Raw genomic sequence first — 13461 nt, 5'->3', positions numbered from 1 at the left:
GCAGCCCATGCCCGCCGGAGCTCCTCACATTGCTGCTATTGCCACCGCCATCTTTGGATTGTTCAGTGCTTCTTACCAGCAACCACCGCATCTGAGAAGAGACTTCGGAGAATAGGTTGATCCCTCCACCCCCCTCTCTGTCATAGCCTCTCAAACGAATTAAATTTGGAAGTCCTCTTCCGAGTAGAGTAGAGTAGAGTAGAGTAGAGTAGAGTAGAGTAGAGTAGAGTAGAATAGAATAGAACAGAACAGAATAGAATAGAATAGAATAGAATAGAATAGAATAGAATAGAATAGAATAGAATAGAAAAGTTCTTTATTGGCCAAGTGTGATTAGACACAGAAAGAATTTGTCTTTGGTGCAAATGCTCTCAGTGTACATAAAAGAAAAGATACATTCGTCAAGAATCATTATGTACAACACTTAATAATAGTCATAGGGTACAATAAGCAATCAAATCATACCAGGAAACAGTCAATATAAATCATAAGGATACAAGCGACAAAGTTACAGTCATACAGTCACAAGCAGGAGGGGATGGGCGATAAGGAGTGATGAGAAGAATAATAGTAATAGTAATGCAGACTTTGTAAATAGTTGGACTGTTAGGCCCCTTTGCCAGCTCCTTAACAGATAATCAGAGTTGGAAGGGACCTTTTAGGTCATCTAGTCCAACCCCCCACGCCCAAGCCATTTCTGACAAATGGCAGCTTTACCATTTACTTTACTCCTATCCTATCTATCCTATTCCTATTCCTTTCCATTCATCATTCTATTCTATTCTATTCTATTCTATTCTATTCTATTCTATTCTATTCTATTCTATTCTATTCTATTCTATTCTATTCTATTCTATTCCATTCCATTCCAGTCCTATTCCTATTCCTATCCTATCCTATTCTATTCTGTTCTATTCTATTCTATTCTAATTCTATTCTATTCTATTCTATTCCTATTCTATCCCTATTCCTATTCCTATCCTATTCCTATTCCAATTCCAATTCCAATTCCAATTCTATTCTATTCTATTCTATTCCAATTCCTATTCTATTCCATTCCATTCCAATCCAATCCAATCCAATCCAATCCAATTCCTATTCTATTCTATTCCATTCCATTCTATTCCATTCCATTCCACCCTATTCTTATTCCATTCCATTCCATTCCTATCCTATTCCATTCCATTCCATTCCATTCCTATTCCTATTCCATTCCTATTCCATTCTATTCCATTCTATTCCATTCCATTCACCTATTCATTCTATTCTATTCTATTCCATTCCATTCCATTCCACTATTCCTATTCCATTCCTATTCCATTCTATTCCATTCCATTCCATTCCATTCCATTCCATCCATCCCTATTCTATTCATTCCTATTCCATTCTATTCCTATTCTATTCCATCCTATCCATCTATCCTATCCCATCCCATCCCATTCCTATTCTATTCCATTCCTATTCCTATTCCATTCTATTCCAATTCCATTCCAATTCCATTATTCTATTCCTATTCCATTCCATTCCATTCCATTCCATTCCATTCCTATTCTATTCCATTCCATTCCATTCCATCCATTCCCATCCCATCCTATCCCTATCTATTCTATTCTATTCCATTCCATTCCATTCCATTCCACCCTATTCCTATTCCATTCCTATTCCATTCCTATTCCATTCCATTCCATTCCATTCCATTTCATTCCATTCCTATTCCTATTCCTATTCCATTCTTTCCCATTCCATCCCATCCCATCCCTATCCTATCCATTCTATTCCATTCCATTCCTATCCTATTCCATTCCATTCCATTCCATTCCACCCTATTCCATTCCATTCCATTCCATTCCTATTCCATTCCATTCATTCTATCATTCCATTCCACCATCCTACCCTCCATCCATCCTATCCTATCCATCCCTACCTATCCATCTATTCCATTCCATTCCATTCCATCCCCATCCCATTCCCCTATTCCATTCCATTCCATCCTATCCTATCCATCCTATTCCATTTCCATTCCTATTCCATTCCATTCCTATTCCATTCCCCCTATTCCTATTCCATTCCTATTCCATTCCATTCCATTCCACCCTATTCCTATTCCATTCCCCATTCCTATTCCTATTCCACCCCTATTCCTATTCCTATTCCATTCCTATTCCATTCCATTCCATTCCATCCCATCCCATCCCATCCTATCCTATCCTATCCTATTCCATTCCATTCTATTCCTATTCTATTCCTATTCTATTCTATTCTATTCTATTCCATTCTATTCCTATTCCATTCCATTCCTATTCCATTCTAAGGGGAAGAGGACTTCCAAATTTACACGAGTATTTCCTCCTGGCTAATAACTATTAGAAACAGATTTCAAGCCCACTGTTACCCACATCTCTTCCGAAAACCCAATGGATGTAAGCTACTGTTGCTCTTGATTGCTTTAGTAGCGTTGGTTTTCTTCCCTACGTTTCATTTTCTGGGAAGGGATTCTCGACTGCGAGAGGCTGTCCGGGATCTGAAAGGGACCCCCCCACCCACCGGCCTACGCCCAGTTTACTCTCCCCCCTCTTTTTGAGTCCCGCTCTTCTGCCCCTCCCCCAAGACGAGGAGTTCCTAGGACGAGATTTTCTCGAATGCCTCACTCAGATAAAACCTTCGCTTCCCGATTTTGCTCGGACGTCCGCCAACAAAACACTGACGACGGAAGAACGCTTCCCTCCGTCCCACCCACGGGCCAATCGCCCGGATCTCTGCGCTGCTTATCACCAACAAGCGTGACTTTCTTTGCCTTAGGGCTTCAAGGAGAGCGGAGCGGAGCGCAGGTGGAGGACGGCGGATAGGATGGCTCTGCGCTTGGCGCCCCTCTTGCTTCTGGTGCGGCTGGCGGTAGGCTTCCCGGAGAGCGGCTTCGGTGAGTCCCCTTTCAAGGATGTGAAGCAGAAGTCGCCAAACTTGGCAACTTTAAGGCTTGTGGACTTCAACTCCCAGAATTCCCCAGCCAGCTAATACTATGCTATGCTGGCTGAGGAATTCTGGGAGTTGAAGTCCACAAGTCTTTAAGTTGCCAAGTTTGAGGACTTCTGATGGGAAGGATTCAGCCCCATTTTCTGCTGTTGCGAATCCATCCAGGGAATCTGTCTGTCTGTCTGTCTGTCTGTCTGTCTGTCTGTCTATCTATCTATCTATCTATCTATCTATCTATCTATCTATCTATCTATCTATCTATCTATCTATCTATCTATCTATCTATCTATCTATCTATCTATCTATGCCTGTCTGTCTGTCTGTCTGTCTGTCTGTCTGTCTGTCTATCTATCTATCTATCTATCTATCTATCTATCTATCTATCTATCTATCTATCTATCTATCTATCTATCTATCTATCTATCTATCATCTATCTATCATCTATCTATCTATCTTCTATCCATCCATCATCTATCTATCTATCTATCTATCTATCTATCTATCTATCTATCTATCTATCTATCTATCTATCTACCCACCCACCCACCCACCCACCCCCACCTACCACCGGTAGAATGTTAACAACCGGCTTGGTGGACATGTTATTGTCTGGGTGTGGCCAACTCAATATCACTCACATCGAGGCATGCATCTCCTTGCCTGGCCTCTCATGACTGTGGGGATGCTGCAACAGTCGTAAGTGTGAAAAATGGCCATAAGTCACTTTTTTCAGTGCCACTGTAACTTTGAATGGTCACTCCACACAAGCAAAGTACCAGCAAAGGAGGAGAAAAAAAACTCCAGAGACGTTCCTGAGAAAGGAAGTCTAGTCCTGCCAAGAACGTAATAAGGGTTAACAGAGAGGCAGTTTCTGTAAGCAACACCAGAATGCTTCCTCCCTGCCTTCCTTACAGGATTAGGCCAGTAATTTCTTCTAACAACCGGTTCTCCGAACTGCTTAGAATGTTAACAACCAGTTCTAGTAAATAGGTGCGAACTGGTAGAATTCCGCCCCTGTCTTTAACTCTGTCCTTCGGGTTTCTTCCAGGCTCTTTGCATTCATTGAAGCATTTCTCCACCTGCACCTCGGACCCCAGTCAGGGGCAACCCCACTTCTTTTACCTGGGGTACATAGACGACCAGGTCTTTCTTCACTATGAGAGCAACAGCCAGGAAATGCAGGCTCGAGTCCCCTGGGTGAAGAAGGCAAAGGAGGAGAATCCCCAGCTTTGGAGCAATGCAACCCAGAGAGTCCGTGATAGTGAGGACCTGAACAGAGCAAAACTGGAGTTTCTGGGTAGTGGCTACAATCAGAGCAAAGGTGAGTGATGGATCAGGTGGCTCCTCCGGCCCCATCTTCCCTCTCACAAAATGCTTCTACACTTTTTAAAGTCTTCTCAATATACCAGTGTGTGTGTGCATGCGTGTGTGTGTGTGTATATTCAATATATTCAATATATATATTCTTTTTTAAAAAAATTGATATAAGATTATTCCTTTCCCCATAAGATAGGTTTTCTGCATTGCAGTTCCTAAAATCATTTTTAAAGTTATTCATCTGTATGTCTGTATATATTACAGATAACAGATAATCAGAGTTGAAAGGGACCTTATAGGTCATCTAGTCCAACCTAGACCCTATACCCGTGATGGCGAACCTATGGCAGGCGTGCCACAGGTGGCACGCAGAGCCATTTGTGCGGGCATGCGAGCCCCAGCCAAACGTACCTGCACTGCGCACGCGTGTGCCTCCCAGCTTATTTTTGGCCCGTTTGAGGCCTTTTTCACCCTCCTTGAGGCTCGAGGGAAGCCTTTGCAGCCTTTGGAGGCCGAAAAATGGGTCCGTTTAGGCACTTCCGGTATTTCCGGAAGGCCCGTTTTTCAGCCTCCCAGGGCTGCAGAGGCTTCCCTCGAGCCTCCAGGAGGGCGAAAACGCCCTCAAATGGGCCGAAAATCAGCTGGGAGGCGCGCGCATGCGCAGTGCAGGTAAGGGGATGGGGGGGTGTTACACGCACATGCGTGGGGGGGGTGCATTGCGCATGCGCACGCTTTTGGCACACCACAACAAAAAGGTTCGCATCACTGCCCTACACCATTTCTGACAGATGGGAGTCCAATCTCTTCTTGAAAGTCTCAAGTGATGGCGCTCCCACAACTTCCGAGGGCAACTTCTGTTCCATTGGTGGATTGTTCTATACTGATAGAATCAGAATCGGAACCGAGCTCGAAGGGACCTTGGAGGTCTTCCAGTCCAACCTCCTGCTTGAGATCCTATACCAGTGGTGGGATTCAATTTTTTTTACTACCAGTTCTGTGGGTGTGGCTTGGTGGACATGGCAGGGGAAGGTTCTTGTAAAATCCCCATTCCCTCCCCACTCCTGGGAGAAGATTACTGCAAAATCCCATTCCCTCCCACCCCACTAACCTGCTTTTCAGCTCCGTTCTCCTGTGCAGGGCAACCCATAAAGACCGAGCCGATCAGCTGGGACTCAGTGGGAGGCAGAGAAGAGATGGGGGCAGGGGGGACCAGTCAGAGGTGACATTTGCTGGTTCTCCAAACTACTCAAAAGTTCTGCTGTCGGTTCTCCAGAACCGATCAGAACCTGCTGAATACCCACCTCTGCCCTATACCGGTGATGATCGGTGAACATCTAGAAACAAATAAAAGTTATAACTAATAGCCAGCATGGGTTTGTTAAAAATAGAGTGAAAAATGGAGGAGGCTCCATCCCTTCATTTCTTCTGCAACTCCATTTTTCTCCCGCTTGGAATCCTCCGCTGCCGTTCTTAATCCTGGGAAGCCGAAAGGAGAATTTCTCGGCTGCCTGTTCCTGATGAAGTCCAGGGGTTTAATCTGGGGTGCCAGGATGGGGCACAGAGGCGGGGGGAGGTACACGTCGAGTGAGGGAGGAATGAGGACAATAGTGTGGGGGTGGGAATTGCAAGGGAGGAAATCAGGGTGTTATGATATGTACAGAATAACCCTTGAGTAACAAGGATATGCACATGGAAACGTTTATGAGAATAGTTATGAATAATTATCCAGCCACACACAGATACACTAAATTGAGTTAAAATTTACTTTAAGAAATAGCACAGTCCAATCAACGGTCCAGGTCATATACGTTTAACAGTCCAAAGAATATCCAATTACAAAGTCTTCTTACCGGTTGCCTTTGTCATTTACAGTAAACAAAGATATCCAAATATAAGCACAGCTTAGATAGCAACAGAATGTCAGAGAGACAGCATGTCAGACAGAGCAAGCCATGATCTCTAGCTCCCTCTTATGGCAATTCACAATACAATCAACCAATCAGAACATAGTACAAATCAATACAGTAACTTTGTCTTAAAGCTACAAATATACATTGTCGGTTTATATATTGCCAACCCAACTAATTAGTGGACAGATTCCTAACACAAGGTGTCATTGCTTCACTACTGCCTCAAAAGTCCCTGCGGGTGGGGCTGTCTGTCCTGAGGACTCACGAAACCATCTGCCTATCCCTCCTTCAAGGCTTTCACACGCTGCAGTGGATGTTTGGCTGTGAGCTCCGGGGTGATGGAAGCAAAGAAGGGTTTCTGCAGTATGGCTACGACGGGAGGACCTTTATCACCTTCGACAAGAAGACCCTCACCTGGGTGGCTCACCAGCCCCTGGCTGAGATCGTCAAGAGGAAATGGGATGATAGTGCAGGACCTAATCAGAAATGGAAATCCTACCTGGAGGAGGAATGCATTCAGTGGCTCCAGAATATCCTGTCCTATGGGAGGATGTTGCTGCTGAGGACAGGTGAGCATCTGGATCGAGGCTGGAATTTCCTCCTTTATGAGGGCTCTCTGAGCTGGCTTGTTTTCTTGCAGACATTTCATTGCCTTAACTAGGTAACATCATCAGTGTGTCAGGGTTCCAGCAAACCTCCCTTCCAATCAGTAACTCCGAGACAAGCATAATCTCAAAAGTACCTTCATTAGAGTAGCAGCTGGCACATCTGTGGAATCTCGAAACTAAAAGTTTCCCGGACTTCCCACAATGTCCCAAACTACAAATCCATCCCCCCTTGGTCGTCATCACATCACATGATCCAATCACGATCCGTCCAAAAGTAAGATCGTTATTTCATCCTGCGCCGTACTCACTGACCTTGAACTGACAATTGATGTTATTTTGTCTACTTAGAGCTACATAATTGAAATCACCGCCCTTCCACTCTCCCAGGCTATGTGGCAGCGTGGAATATGGCTTCCAAAGCTGATACAGTGCTAGTAAGGAGTGCTGTTTGCTATCAGTTTATATTCTGATGACTTGCTCAACTGTGTAGGTGGGGGCCGTCCAGGGCTGGGATTCAGCTGGTACGGACCAGTTCAGGTGAACCGGTAGTTCCAGTGATGAGTTGGCCCCACCCATCCGCCCCTGCCCTGGTCGATCCTTTATTTCCTTGTTTTGAAGCCCAGCTGTTTTACTCATTGGGGCTGCAGTGGAAGGTAAGTATTAACTGAAAATGGCTGTTTTTAAAATGCTGCGTACAAAGCATGCTCTCACCGAACCGGTTGTTACATTGATTGAATCCCACCATTGGGGCGGTCTTAGAGATTCTTTGGTTGGGTGTTTGCCAGGGGTGGGATTCAATTTTTTTTAACAACCAGTTCTGTGAACGTGACTAGGTGGATGTGGCCATGGGACTGGGTGGGCGTGGCTTCTTTTTTTGCAGCAACGCCCCTCCTGTTTTTGGGCTCCTAGGCCTCAAGGAAGCCTCCTGCGGGGGTGTTTTCCCAAGAAGCTTCCCTGGGGCCCAGGAAGTCAAACAATGAAGCGCAAGTTTGAAGACCCCCTGGTTTGGGTGAATCAGGCAGCAAAAGCACTTAAGGGTGTCCTGTTCAGAGCCCACCATGAGGCAACAGGGCCAATTGGGGATTCTTCAGTGAATCCACCATTATCCCAAACAGAGGCTATTGTAACACAGTTTTACAGTCATTTCCTCCCAGCAACTCTCTTTCCCTCCGCATCCCACAGGGGGCTCTATCCCTTCCTTGTGTCTCATGTTGCACCTTCCACACCCCACCACTAGGTGGCATCTACCATCAATAAGACATTATCAGTGCCCTCACTTCAGGGCTGGGATTCTACTGGTTCGGACCGGTTTGAGCGAACTGGATATTAAGTTACATCTGGTTCATCGAACCGGTATTTCAACCAACCGGCTGACCCCGCCCACTCCTCCCCTACCCAGCCCATTTTGCGATGTAGGTAAGTGCAGGGCCCACGCAGAGGCTGTGGGAGGGGGGGGAAATGGGCCTTTCAGGAAAAAACGGAAGTCACGAAATGGGCCTGTTTCCGGTTTCCGGAGGGCCTCCAGAGCCCGGGGGAGGCTGTTTCCGGGGGAAGTCTCTGAACCCTTGGGAGGACAAAAACGGCCTCCCCTGGACTCTGGAGGCCCACCAGAAGCCGGAAACAGGAAGTTCCAGTAGGCCACGCCCACCATGGCCACACCCACCCAGCAACTGGGCAGCGAACCGGTTGCTGGGATTTTTGAATCCCCCCCTGCCCCACTTGAATAAAAAAGGACAAGATGGAGGGAGGAAACTCCCCTCCCAAGGATCCTGTGGGTCGCTCTCTTAAACCTCAAATAGCTCCCTTAACTCTGACTTTAATGACTTCCCCAGGAAAACAACCCCCTCCCACCTTCATCCCATAGGGCTTCCTGATCAAATTATACTTCTCCCATTTATTTCCTGTGAGTTTCTTATTTTCCACTGAAGGCGGAAAATAATCCATCCTCCACTGCCCCCCGCTTTCTCCTCTCGGCTCCTGGATCCCTCCAGAATAAGTTTGGTAAATTCTATAGGGGAATTCCACCACCACCACACACACACACACAATGGCCAATAACACCTCCCTGGTCTGATGCCCTCTCTTCCATTGGCATCTCTTTCTGCCCCCATTGGGAAGGCAGAATATCTTTTTCGAAATTAATCAGACTCTTAAAAATCCTGAGCCCCTTTTTGCTTTGATTTTTTGGCTTTCTTTCTCTTAAAATTGGGGTGGTGTGTCCCTTGGAAAGAGGCCTGGAGCACCCTGGAGAAATGGGCCCCAAAACTTGGGAGAACTATCTGTGTTGTTGCGATTTTTGAAAAGGTGTTGGAAGGAATATCCTTCTGGGTTCAATTCCAAGTGGGGAAGAAAGACACCGGAAACACGGAGGCTGTTTGGAAAGATGGTTTAATGGTGAACAGGACCACATGGGTTTCAGGTCCTGGGCAGCTGAACACACGGAGTGGAGAGTGTTATTTATACCCTCTCTTGGGCCTTGCCCTTGAGCTTCCTATTCCTGTGGCAAGGGCATGTATTCCATTGGTTGCTGACAGACTCTCATAGGGCTATACAGGGGTCACAGCTGAGGTTGGAAGAAATATCCTTCTGGGTTCAGTTCCAAGTGGGGAAAAAGACACTGCAAACATGGAGGCTATTTGGAAAGATGGTTTAATGGTGGACAGGACCACATGGCTTGGAGCTCCAAAGGGAGAAGGACAATCACATGCTTCAAGATGTTGGGTGAAGGAAAAGAAGGGCCAAGATGCTGAGAAACCCTTAGTTTTATACCCTCTGTTGGGCTCCACCTTAGTATTTCCTGTTCCTGTTAAGAAATGTATCCCATTGGCTGTCAGACTCCTGGGAGGGGGGGGTTTAGCTAACTTTGTAGGCTTTGTTCGGACCCCATGGCTTCACCTAAGTGCTGGCTCATGCAATTTTCCCCAGGCCATGTGATGAGATGGGTAGAGGCCTTTGTTATGTAGAGTACTCTGGCCCAGGCCAGAATAATGGTCCATTAGCAAAGGGGGGGGGGCTGACCTTCTGCCTCTGAGTTTCTAGTTTTCTTTTTAGGGGAAATATTCTGCCTTTTTAGTATATCCTAAAATATTTCATTTTCCTAGGAGAGGGGTGGGTTTGAACTTCCAACAAAGCAAACCTCCAAAAGACCATCTCCACTCTTCCTCCCCTGAAGGGAGCAGCCCAAGATCAGTCAGAATTCAAAGTAGTCAGAGCTGAATTTAGTTGAACCCTCAATTTGCTACCCGAGGTTTTTCAGGCTGAGTCCCTGGGAAGGACTCAAAACCAAGAATCGTTGTGCTTGAATATTATCCAGATTTGGAGCATTTCCTAAAATTCCTAGAGACGCTGCAGGTGTGGAATAGGAAGTAGTGGGAGATTTTCCTGCCCTTCCAAGTTTCTCACCCACATTCCAGGCTCTGGTGGGGCTCAGAGTTAATTCTGGGGGTGCCGTTTCTGCAGAGCCCCCAGTGGTGACAGTGACCAGAAGGACAGAGATGGAGGATGGGATGGAGACGCACATCTGCCGCCTGGATGGCTTCTACCCCAGGGAGATCGATGCCTTCTGGATGAGGGATGGGGAGATCTGGCTGCAGGACACTTTCCATGGGTCTGTGGCCCCCAACGCGGATGGGACCTACCACTACTGGCTCAGCATCCGGATCGACCCCAAAGACAGAGGCCGCTATCGGTGCCATGTGGACCACAACGGCCTGCAGGAGCCTCTGGACCTGGACCTGGAAGGTGAGAGGCTGCAGGGAGGGGAAGGCTCAGCTGTTTTTCTGGCTGGAGGATTGTGGGAAAGTGTCAGCCATGATCCCAACTAGGACATTCAGTAAAGAAAGACTCCTAAACGTCTGTTTAGGATGTGTCCAGATGTGAGCATACTTGAGCTTTAATCCATCAATTTTTCCAATGTTTGAGGTTGGTGGGCCTGCAGGGACCAGTCCATAGAACTGGCTTCAGGTGATTTAAGGGAAGCAACAGAATCCTATCACAAGAGTTGGCCGATTTTATTTTATTTTTTATTGTATTTTTATTGTATTTTTTAAATTTTTATTATTTTATTTGATTATTTTTATTTTTATTTAATTTATTTTTCTTTATTTTTAATATTTTATTTATTTATTTCAATTTATTTTATTTTTTCAATTTATTTTCCTTTATTGTTTAATTTAATTTAATTTATTATTTACTTTTTTATTATTATTATTTTTATTTTATTGTATTTTTTCAAAAAATTATTATTTTATTTTATTTTTATTATGTAATTTTACTTATTATTTCATTGTTTTCTTTTATTATTCCTGCCTTTATTATTTTTTCCAAATAACTGAAGGCAGCAAAAATGTACTTCTTCTTCTATTTTCTCCACAACAACCCTGTCAGGTAGGATGGGGTTCAGAGAGAGAGAGAGAGAGACCCGAGGTCACCCAGCAGGCTTTCAATGGCTAAGGTGGGACTTGAACTCACATGATCAATCTCGACTGGAAAATCCATTTCCAAAAGCAGGAGGGTTTTTAGAGGATTTTCAGTGCCAACCACACATAGATTTTTCTGGCTCCATTGTGACTCTTCTCTAATCAAATAAAAAATTCTGAGTTAAGAAAAATAAGATGAGGCACAAAACGGCCCAATTCCATACCAGAATCACGACCACTTTGAGGCAGCCTATTTTTTAAAAAAGGACAAATTCTTTTTCTGGTTTCATGAAGATTAATTATATTATTGAATTTTTAATTTCTGTAAACTGCTTAAGCTCACAAGATTATAAACTGCTGCCTTTGAGCTGGGCAGTTAAAGAGGAATGTCAGCTGCCTTCACGAGCTGCGCTGTTATGAGGGGAAGTGAGGCGTCTTCATGCTGCCTTTAAAGAGGGACGTGAAGATGAACCTTTAAGACTTTTCCATTTAGGAAACTCCCAGTCCTTCGGCTGCTTTAGGTCCAGTGGTGGGATTCAAATTTTTTGGCTACTGGTTCTGTGGGGCGTGCCTTGGTGGGCATGGTAGGGGAAGGATACTGTAAAATCTCCAGTCAGAGGTGGTATTTGCGGTTCTCCAAACGACTTGAAATTTCTGCTACCGGTTCTCCAGAACTGGTCAGAATCTGCTGAATGCCACCTCTGTTTAGGTTGCTTCCCCAATTGCTTTGGGGGAGAGTTTGGGGGATCCTCTTGGGGTTTGGGCTTCTCCTTCAACGATCTCCTCTTTCTTCCAATTCAGGACCAAAATCCAACCTGGGGATCATCATCGGCTGCGTTGTGGCTGCTCTCGTCCTAGTGGGTGTGATTGCTGGGATCCTGGTATTCTTCAGTAAGTATCTTTTTTTGAGGTGGGGGGGTGATGGAAGGAAGATGGGAAGATTCCTCCCAAATCTCCCCCTTTGGGGAGCTTCTCCTGGGTTTCCTTCTGTCCTGTTTTCTCAACCCTCTTGGGGGGCATCCGAGATCTCAGCCTCTCGTTGGGACTCCAGTCTCGATTCAGCTGAGACCGAGGTTGGGACGCTCCTGTCTTCTCCTGAGTTGGGAAGAGGCATCCATGTTCTTTTGTCCCTCTCAAAGGCTTTGGTCAAAGCTCAGCAGAGAAGGGTTTCCATGGAAACCTTCCTCCCCCTCCCAGTTGCGGCTGCTGCTTCCCCCAATTCTCCCCCATCCACCTCGGAGGGCAGATCAAACGGTGTGCTTGTAGTCTGTGATTGTTCATAATAGTCTCAGGGGAGGTTGTGTCTAAACTCTCTCCCAGGGTTGTTTCTTTCCTACCAAGGGAGGGATTGGATGACCTCTGGTGGATTCTGATTCTTAGTGAGCTTTCACTAATTTTTGTCCTTACAGAGAAATGTCGAGCTAAGTAGAGAGCAGCACCAAATGAGTGATTCGTCCTTTTGATACGTAATCTCCAACTGGAGCAGCCTCAGTTGAAGACTTTCTATGTGTATTTGTGCATTGTCCAAACACAAAAGCAGCTCATGGAAGTGCAGAGTTGTGCTATCTCCCTCCCCCTCTGACGAACTACGCTAGGGAAGATTCCTCCCCTCCCACTTTTCATAACAGCAAGGCTGTTCTTGGGAGTCGAAACCCGCAAAGCGAAGCATCTGGGGCAAGAAATCCTCAAGAAGGTGAGAAGACCCAGCTGCGTGGAAAGATACGTCTGACTGAGAAGCTCTTTAACAATATAACATAGTTCAAAGGGACCCTCTAGGACAGTGATCGCCAACTGGTGGGCCGGGGACCACTGAGGGTCCATGAGAAAATTTTGGTGGTCCGCAGAGAAATGTCCCCTCCCCCAAAGCAATTAATCCAGGCTGCGCAGGAACACAAGGCTACTCCGCCCACATGGCCCACCCACCCGCTGGCCCCCACCCTTCAGCCGAGCACAAACCTTACCTTGAGTAGAGCCACGCCAGCTGGAACTGGAAGGTAAGACCAACGGCGGGGGAGGGAAATCCGCCCCGGGGTGGCTTGCTGACGTTGGTGGGAAAGTCGGTCCCATATTCCAGAGCTGCAGTAGTCACAGGACCGGCCCTTTGGTCACCCCGGAGCAGCTCCTCCAGTCCATGGCAGGCCGGTGCACCCGGGTGGAGGAACAGCTGCTCCAGGATGACCAAAGGCCCAGTCCTGTGACTACTGCAGCTCTGGAATATGGGACCGACTTTCCCATCA

At 46.0% G+C, this 13461-nt stretch overlaps 1 protein-coding gene across 1 annotated transcript in view; it reads left to right on the top strand.

Annotated features, from left to right (window-relative positions):
• The window catches only part of LOC113426549 (major histocompatibility complex class I-related protein 1-like), a 405199-nt gene that overhangs the window by 31144 nt on the left and 360594 nt on the right, over positions 1-13461 (top strand). The window contains exons 4-5 of the mRNA XM_087953911.1: positions 10266-10547; positions 12026-12115. Coding sequence (XP_087810037.1) covers positions 10266-10547; positions 12026-12115 — 372 coding nt within the window. The remainder of the gene's footprint in view (positions 1-10265; positions 10548-12025; positions 12116-13461) is intronic.

The sequence above is a fragment of the Notechis scutatus genome, chromosome 2, assembly GCF_049901735.1.
Source record: "Notechis scutatus isolate UNSWTSFEM ecotype Mainland chromosome 2, rNotScu1.2, whole genome shotgun sequence".
Lineage (NCBI taxonomy): Eukaryota > Metazoa > Chordata > Lepidosauria > Squamata > Elapidae > Notechis > Notechis scutatus.
The sequence above is the reverse complement of the archived record's forward strand: the minus strand, read 5'-3'. Positions and strand labels throughout refer to the sequence as shown.